This window comes from Apteryx rowi, unplaced genomic scaffold (assembly GCF_003343035.1).
Source record: "Apteryx rowi isolate R43461 unplaced genomic scaffold, aptRow1 scaffold_120, whole genome shotgun sequence".
Classification (NCBI taxonomy): domain Eukaryota; kingdom Metazoa; phylum Chordata; class Aves; order Apterygiformes; family Apterygidae; genus Apteryx; species Apteryx rowi.
In genome coordinates, this window is record NW_020447420.1 from 814,618 (window position 1) to 823,318 (window position 8,701).

Genomic DNA, 8,701 nt, shown 5'->3' on the forward strand with positions numbered 1-8,701 from the left:
AAAAAGAAAGAAAAATCCCTCTAGGAGGTTGCATCCCCCGCTGAGAGCGGGCGGCCGGCGCTTGTGCGTCTCAGCTGCTGCTCTGCCTCCCTGCGGCCCGCAGGAGCCCTCCGGGGTGGGCCGGGAGTGYGGCAGCATGCTCCTGCGGGAATCCTCCTGCCTTCCGCTCTCAGTCTCCGCTCACAGAAAGAGCATCTCGCCGGGGCCAGGGGCATCCTCCGAGGAGCCCGGCGCCCTCCTGCCTCACGGCCCTGCCCCGCGCGTTTACTGGGTGCAGCTGCCCCGGGCGGTTTCTCATGGCTGCGGGAAAGCGCATCTCCGCAGCTGGCACGGGATCCCCTGGGAAGAGCCGGCCACGCGGGCTGCACTGGCTCCTCGGCTCTGCCAGCAGGTTGGGCTTCCCCTGCCCACGACCCCCTGGAGCACCGAAGTGCGTGGAAAGGCCAAAGCCTCCGGTGGGTCTTTGCCCCCTGCACCTCCCCAGCCCTCGAGGAGCAGCGCCGCGCCGCGACGCCGGGGGGATGGCCGCCTGTGCGCACGSTGCTGCCCACCCCGGGCCCCCGCCAGCAGCAGCATCTCCTCGCGGCCCCCGAGCCGCACGCGGTCCCTGCAGGCTCCTCTCGCTGGCAGCACCAGCCACAGCCTGCGCAGAAGCCGCCCCGATGCGATTTAGCAGAAACTCAGGTCCTGCCTATGCAGGGACAGGGACACGCACAAGCACCGGGACACGCGCTCGCCTGCGTGCACGGGGGAGTGTGTGTGCRCGCTCAGCAAGCAAACGCACGCGCTGGCTGAAAGCTCGTCTGCGCTGCGAGCCGGGACGAGGCAGCCCGGTGGCACCCGCAGGGCGCCGGCTGTCACGCACAGCTCACTTTCACTTTTCATTTGGATTTTTGTCCCCTTGGTCCTGCTCTTCCCAACAGCRTCCGTGCGGCGAGACAGATCCCGCGGCCCCGGGTCTGGGTGCGAGCGTCCCCACGGACGGGGCTCAGGGCAGCCAGACTCCGGCTGCGGTGTCTGGACTCCCCCCCTCCAGCCGCTTCCCTCCCCGGCGGGACGTGGAAAGGAGCCTCTCCGCGAGGATCTGCCTCCCAGCTGCCAGGGAGCCGCAGGAGCGGTGCAGCCCCTGCCGCGCCCCCCGCCCCCCACCCGGCAGGAGCTGCTTCGGCGCTGCCTTCGCTCCTAAAACCTGCCGGGTCTTCACCAGCCTGCAGCTCTCGGCCATCCCTGCTGCCTTGGCCGTCCCCCCCCGGCCATCCCTGCCGCACCGGGCTCCCCGCAGCTTCCCGTCCTGCACTTCGAGAGGGGCCTGTGTCAGCATCCTACGTGTCCCCAAAACCAGTCGTTTCAGGCTTGCTTTTGTCCTTCTTAGCGGAAGGACCCCTTTAGAAGTGTCAGCTCGGATTTTCTGCCCAATAAATACTGCTAGCTAAGGAAACGTAGGCTCCAATTTTTACCATAGAAGAGAGCAGGGAAGCTGGAACATCATTTTTCCTCTGGGTGATTCCCTCCTGGAGAAACCCCGTCAGAGTTTCACGAAGTAGCTAACGGCAAAATAATAAGCCAGTAAAGGCTGTCTGAAAYGAGCAGGCTTTCGATATCCCGCCAGTGCCCTCCTGGGCCACCCGAAACACGCGGCCAAACTTAGCTGCACTCGGAGCGAGACAAGAACTGCCGAAATCAGGCAAACCGAGACGGCAGCGCTCTCCTGCACGTTCCACTCACAAATGCCACCTTTGCCTCTGCCTGTCCCCGTCTGCACCCYGGCACCTGCCCAAATTGTCCTCCCAGGCAGGACGCAACAGCGATCCCAACCGCCAGACTGGCAGGGCTTCGGCAAACCCTCCGGCTCAGCTCAGGGCCCCAGCGCTGCCGCTCGGGGAGGAGCGCTGACCGGGACCGGCTCTGCGGATGGGCTGGAAGCTGGCCCACGCCGGGAGTTTGCAGGGGCTGATCCTGCAGCGCGATGTTGTGTCTCGCTCCTGCGCCTCAGCCTCGGAAGCCCTCTAATCCCGCTACTGGGGAGGGGAGCGGCTGTCTCTACACCAGTACGTGCAGTACTTTCTGATTAACCCACGCTTCGCCTTGAACTCCGGTGCAGTTCAGCCCCGCGACGCGAGCCCTGGCCAGGGGAGGGATSCCAGCCCTGCCGGCGGCTCTGGCCGTTTGAGCCTCCGAGAAACATGAACGTTTTCGGGCTGGAAGGGGTGGGGGGGCCGGTTCGTGGCKGCAGTGGGTTGTTTCCTTTTTGCTTTTGCTTTTGCTTTGCAATTGCTTGCCGGCAATCTGCACCCTGAATGTATTTTGTTGGTCTGTGCTAAGCGTCGCAAAAAGCACGGTGTAATACCTGAGAATATCAGAGTCCAACTCTGATATTTCAGTTAGGATCGACTTCTCTGACACGAGCGAAGTGACAACAGGGTAAAGCTCGTGGGGATGTAATTGCAGTCCCCGAGAGTCAGAGAGCCGAGAAATCTGTTATCCTGTGTGTCACCGAGAAGAAAAATATAATTTGTGGTGCGTCTGTAGCAGCTTAATTGCAGGTTTCATAATATTTATTTTGTTTTAAAATCTCAGCTTCTGGAATTACGCGATTGAGGAAAAACAATAATTTCCACGCTATTTCCCCGCCATTCTGCCAGTCCAAGCCTAAGAAGCCAAAAAGAAAAAAAGAAGGAAAAAAAAACCCCGAAGAAACACAACAAAAACAAGCGAAGAGAAAGCGGCGGGCGACGCAAAAAAACGAATTTGTTCTTCGCTCGGGAGGCGAAAACGGAATTGGGATCGCGGGGGCGGCGGCGGGCGAAGCCGCTCCGCACCCGCGGGCCGCGGCCGGGGGCAGCGCAGCCCCCGCGCACCCCGCGCACCCTGCGCGCACCCCGCGCGCGCCCGTCCCGTCCCGTCCCGTCCCGTCCCGTCCCGGCGGCCCCGCGGGCGCGGAGCGGCGCGGCGCGTCCTACCTTCCAGGCGCATCCCCACGGTGAGGCACTTCTGGAAGCGGCAGTAGGGGCAGCGCTTGCGCTGGGTCTTGTCGATCTTGCAGTTCTGGCTCTCGGTGCAGGTGTAGTGCTTGTTGTTCTGCACCGTGCGCTTGAAGAAGCCCTGCGGCGGCCACACGCGGCGATGCGGGCGGGCTCCGGCACCGGCAGCGGCACCGGCAACGCTGCCCCGTCGCCGGGAGGCTCCCGCCGGCCCCGCGCCGCGCTCCCGGCCGCCGGCGAGCCGCCAATTGCCGCTAACGAAAGCGGGCGAGGAGCAGCCCGCACCCGGCCCCGGGCCCCGCACCGCCCCGGCCCCGCCGCCCGCTCGGCCCCGCCGCCCGCATCACCCCCCCTGCCGAAGCCCCCGCCGTGCCCCGGAGCCCGCACGGCCCCGGCCACGGTGCATCGGCCCCCGCGGTGCCCCGGTGCATCGGTCCCTGCACGGCCCCGACCACGGTCCCTGCAAAAGCTCCGGTCCCGATGCGCCCGTCCCCGCACAGCCCCGGCCCCGCACAGCCCCGACCCCGCTGTATCGGCGCCCGCACAGACCCGGTGCATCGGTCCCTGCACAGCCCCGGCCCCGGTGCATCGGCCCCCGCAGTGTCCCGGTCCCGGTGCACCGGTCCCTGTGAGAGCCCYGGTGCCTGCACAGCCCCCGCGCAGCCCCGGCCCCGGTGCACCCGTCCGTGCGCGTCCCCGGCCCCGGTGCCCCGGTGCCCGCGCAGCCCCCGGCCGGCTCCTACCTTGCAGCTCTCGCAGGTGAGCAGCCCGTAGTGGTACCCGGAGACCTTGTCCCCGCAGACCGGACAGAGCTCGTCCAGGTCCTCATCATAGGAATAGTCCATCCCCTCCAGCTGCCCGGCTGCGGGACAAACCGGCGGGTCAGGGGACGGGGACGGGGACCGGGGCAGCCCCGAGCCCCTGCGCCGGGTGCGGAGCAGGAGCGCAGCGCGCGGAGACCGAGCGGCAGGTGCCGGCGCCGGAGCCCTTTATAGCGCCTGGAAGAGCATCTCCATGCTCGTGCGGGAGAGCGGCCGGCCCCCCGGGGCTGGGGAACCTCCTCTGGGGAGCGCAGGCGGCTCCCGCGCCGTGGCCAGGGCGGGGGCGGAGGGAGCTGCCACCGCCACCGCCGCCACCGCCACCGGCACGGGGGGCCGCGCTGCRCCCCGGAGCCGCACCGGCAAGGCAGGCCTGCAGGGCTGGTGGCACCGGAGGTGCCGGCCACCGGCACGAGCCCCGGGCCAGGAGCAGGGGGCAGGAGGGGGGAGAGGAGCGGTGCCCGGCTCGGCCTGGGGCAGCAGGGCCAGGCCCGGGGCGAGGAGCGGCCCCCCCCAGTGCAGCACAGCACGGCGCTGCCGGCGGCTGCTCCGGCTCGGCAAGGCCTGGCTGACTCCGGAGCCGCCGGATGTGCTGGATGGGGCGCGAGGTCCTATCCCGGGGAAAGGGCTGCGAGCTGCAGAGCCTGCCGGAGCCTGCCGTGCCGCCGTGGGAAACCCGCCAGCCCCGGGGCTGGAGCAAAATCAAACGCGTCCGACCAAGAGCAACACCCCGCGCTCAGCTGTGTCCGGCACAGAGCCCCCCCAGGACTCCTGGGCCCTCCCCAGCCCCGCTCTCCGGGCCCGTCCTTGGCCCCCGAGACCGGAGCTAGCGCTGAGCTGCCAGAGGGACGGTCAGCAGCCGGGATGCCTGCTTGGGAAGCGCCCGGAGAGCCCGGAGGAGAGTTGTTTTGGGAGTGCTGGAGTGTGCGATATCCCCTGAAGCCTCCGCGGGGGCCGTTAATAACGAGCCTAACGATAAGCACTTAATGCCGGCGGCCGCGCACAGAGTCACGGCTGCAACCCGYGTCCGGAGCCGCTTGTCGGACGGCAGTTGTTCAGTGCCAGGATTTGATTCACTGCTTCACTTTTAGAGGCTCTTACTGCAACGCTTCACGACAGCGGCAGATTTCTGCAGGAACGCTAACGCGCTCCGTGCGCTTCCCATCGATCCGCTGGGTTTTGTTCTGTTAATGGCAGCTCCCCGCGCGCCGGCGGACACGAGCCCAGCGCCGGAGCTTCCCTGCCAACTCCTGGCCGAGGAGGGTGCTCTCGAACCGCCAATTTGAGGCGTTTCGACGCCCCAGGGAGCTGCGAGGCCGACRTGGCCCGTCAGCACGGCCCATCGGCACGGCAGGAGCCGTGGGGAGGAAGCGGCGCTCGCAGAGGACTCCGCGGCAAACAGGAAACGGGCTCCGCAGCGGAGCACGCCCGAGACACTGGGAATCGAGCCCCAGCGCTAGGAACAGCAGCGGCGCAGCCCCCGGTGCCCACCGTGAGCTGGCTGCCAGTGCGGGAAGGAGCGCGCCTACCGCCAACCGAGCCGCTGGGCCGCTCTCCCACGGGAGCTGCCGGAGGGCCGGGAATGGCAGCTGGAAGAGGAGTGGAAAAGGGGCTGCAGGACGCAGCCAAGATCGCAAGGGCCAAGAGCCCCCGGGGGCCACGGCGGTGCTGTGCACGGGGCACGGAGCCGCGCTGGCTCCAGCCTGCCGCCCCAGCGGGGACGGGACGGGGATGACGCCTCCGCCGGCGCCACGGCCCAAATCCGGCCGGGCCTGGCGGGGGCCGGGCGGGAGACGGGTGGCCGCGGCCGAATCGCCTACTCACCCGGAGGCGGCTCGGCGCCCACCGTCGGTGGGGCTGGCGCCGTGGGCGGCCTGGCGTCCCCGGAGCCTGCCGGCGCGCTGCCCTGCGCGGCGCCGCGGGGTGATTTATAGCAGCGCTCCCGCCGCGCGGGTCCTCGGCTCTGGCCGCGCGCACGCCGGCCCGTGCAGGACACCGGCCAGTCTCCTCCCCGCGGGGGCTCGGCTCCGGGACGATGCACCAGCTTCGTTGCCTTATTGGCTTCCGTGCCCACGTGACCGTGCCGAAAAACACCATAATTAAGCTACAAAAACGCGGCCCATAAACTAGCATTAGAAAGTGACAGGGGAGATAAGTGGGACCTCTGCAGCAGATAAAGCGGCGGGAGGGAGCAGCTCACTGAGGGAGGCCCGGGGCACTGGCGGGCAGGGAGGGTGCGAGCGCGCGCCAGCGCCCGCCCGGATTTACGGCCCGCGTGGGGATGGCCCGCGGAGGAGGCCAGTGCACACCATGAGCAATGCACACCCTGAGCAATGAGCAATGCACACCCTGAGCAATGAGCAATGTACACCATGAGCAATGCACACCGTGAGCAATGYACACCATGCGCAATGAGCAATGTACACCATGAGCAATGCACACCCTGAGCAATGAGCAATGTACACCCTGAGCAATGCACACCGTGAGCAATGCACACCGTGAGCAATGAGCAATGCACACCGTGAGCAATGCACACCCTGAGCAATGCACACCCTGAGCAATGCACACCGTGAGCAATGCACACCCTGAGCAGTGCACACCGAGGTTTCCTGTGCGTGCAACGGGCTGGAGAGGAGGTTCCCACCGTGAGTTAGTCCAGTTCTTTCTGGGGCGCAAGTGAGCTTGTAGCACCCGCGCCGGCCTGCGGCGAGGAGCCCCATGTGTGCGGGAGAAACGCCCTTGGTTTGGGGCGAAACGGGAGTCAGCGCCTACCCGGGCTTCGCGGGAGCATGCGGCTGCGCTGCAGCGCCGTTCGAAGCAGCGTTTGCCCCGGTTTCCTTCCCGCGGGAAAGGCCTGAGGAGAGAAGGGGAAGGAGCTTGCAGGCGAACGGGCAGGTGCGGAGCGAGCACCAGGCTTGCAGTCTGCTCCCGGGCTGCGGAGGGAACCCGGCAGTGGCCGGGGAAGCCACGGTGTGACCCTGCGCTGCCGCGAGTGGCTCGGGCAGGGGCCGGCTCGGGCCGAGGCTGCGGACGGTGGCGGCACAGGCGCCGCTCGGGTGTCCCGTCGCCCCGTGGGGCCGGCGGGGGGGGCTCAGGTTTCCAACCGCTCTGCAAAAACACGCGGGGGCGGCGAGCCAAGGCCCCGGGGTGAGAGGGCAGCGCGCGGCACCTCCCTGCCCGCCGCGGAGGGGATTTATTCCCCCGGCCGGCACCGCGCTCCTGCTATCGATCACCGCCGCGCCGCCCGGCCTGTCTGCGCGGCCCCGCTGCGACAGCCGTCCTGCAGCGCCGGCCGCGCTCCCAGCACCATCCCAGGCTCCCACATCCCTGGCTTGATGGTCCCGGCCGGCACCGGGGGCTGCAGGACGTCGCAGCCACATGCAGGGGAGCAAAACGGCGGCGCAGCAGCCCCGGGGGAGAGGAGCCGGCAGGGACAGGGATGGCGATGGCACGGCGCGGGCCGCGCAGCCCTGCTTGTTTTTCCCTTGCTCTGCAGCTGAAGAGGAGAGAAAACTGATGCAAACAGCTCTGGAAGAAGAGCCAGGCCTGGAGAGGCAGCTTCCGCCCCGATGGCGAGCAATTATCAGCCGAATGCCAGATGTTCCGATGCRATGCCAATGTCACAGAAAATAAATCTCCGGCGGGTTCAAGGCCCCCGCCCGGGCGGGTACGTGGCGGCCGCGGCGCAGCGCGGGCGGGAGGAGCGGTGCCGAGCGGCCGCTTCCTCCCGCCGGGCATTGTTCCCCCGGGAAGCCCCGGCCGCGTGCCGCTCGCCGGCTATTTTTGAGGCTAGGTGTTTCCAGGGGTAAATGCGTCCGCGCTGGCCTTGGGCGCTTCCCTGTGCCCRGGCCCGTGCCAAGGCCGCGGCCCCGCTCTCGCAGCCGACGTGCAGCCCCAGGGCCGCTGCTCGCTCGCTCGCGGCCGCGGGGCACGAGGTGGGGCGGGAGCTGGCGGTGTGGGAACRCGCCCTCGGAGGGTCGGAGGCGGTTTTCCAGCCGTGGCCGCCAGGGCGCGGGGCGACCCGAGGCTCCCGCGAGGAGCTGGGGCAGGAAGCCGCTGCTGGACCCCACCAAAATACTTCTTCACCGCCCGCGAGGGCGACGGAGCAAGGGAACGGGCTGCCCCAAGTCTCCACCCTTGGCGACATTCAACGCCCGACTGGATGCAGCCCTGGGCGACCTGCTCAGGGTGACCCAGCTTGTGCAGGGGTTTGGACCGGGGGGTCTCCAGAGGTGCCTCCAACCCACCTATTCGGTGATGGTGGAGCGGCCGCTGGGGGGCCTGGAGCAGAGGTGCTGCCCTACCGCCGCGTCTCTGCACGCCGCCGGGCCGGGGGAGATGCTGCCGCTGGGGAGGGCTGAGCACTGCCGGCTCGTGACGTGCTCAGCGGCCGCAGGAGGCTGGAGGAGGCACCGTCCCCATCGCCCAYGAGGCACGGCCCCTGCTCCACGCTCCCACTGGGCTCAAGCACCCACATTCCCATTGCCAAGCCCTGTCGCTTGGTCCGGCAACCGCTCTGCCCCGGCTCCCCCGGCTCCGCAGGGAGCAAGCCCCCGGCCGGCTACTGCAGCGCTGCCGGGAACCGGCCCTGGCTGGCCCTGCRGAGCTGCACCGGGACGCGGCGCGGCTTCGGCACGAGCAGGGCTGCCGGCCGGTGCGCAGCCTTGACGCTCGGCAGAGCACATCTCCTCCTGGGGCTTTATCTCCATCCTCCCGGCTTATCGGCGGCGGGGGCAGCCCCGCGGGCCGCGCCACGTTCCCGGAGCGTGCCGGCGGCAGGTGGGGCCGGGGCTACCACCGGCCGGATCCCGCTGCCTGCGCCACCAGCTGCCCCGAGTCCCTGACTCCGGGGCCGGGGCGATAGCGCGCGCGCACGCACGTGCGGGGGGCCGGGACCCGGGC

General features: G+C 68.6%; 1 protein-coding gene across 1 annotated transcript in view; it reads right to left on the reverse strand.

The window, feature by feature from the left end:
• NR5A1 (nuclear receptor subfamily 5 group A member 1) overlaps nucleotides 1-3,838 on the reverse strand; it is a 16,027-nt gene extending 12,189 nt beyond the window's left edge. Inside the window, exons 1-2 of the mRNA XM_026090642.1 lie at nucleotides 3,725-3,838; nucleotides 2,961-3,102 (exon numbers count right to left, since the gene is read on the reverse strand). Of these exons, the coding sequence (XP_025946427.1) occupies nucleotides 2,961-3,102; nucleotides 3,725-3,826 (244 nt within the window). The 5' untranslated portion in view covers nucleotides 3,827-3,838. The remainder of the gene's footprint in view (nucleotides 1-2,960; nucleotides 3,103-3,724) is intronic.
• Between the last annotated feature and the right edge of the window lie 4,863 nt (nucleotides 3,839-8,701).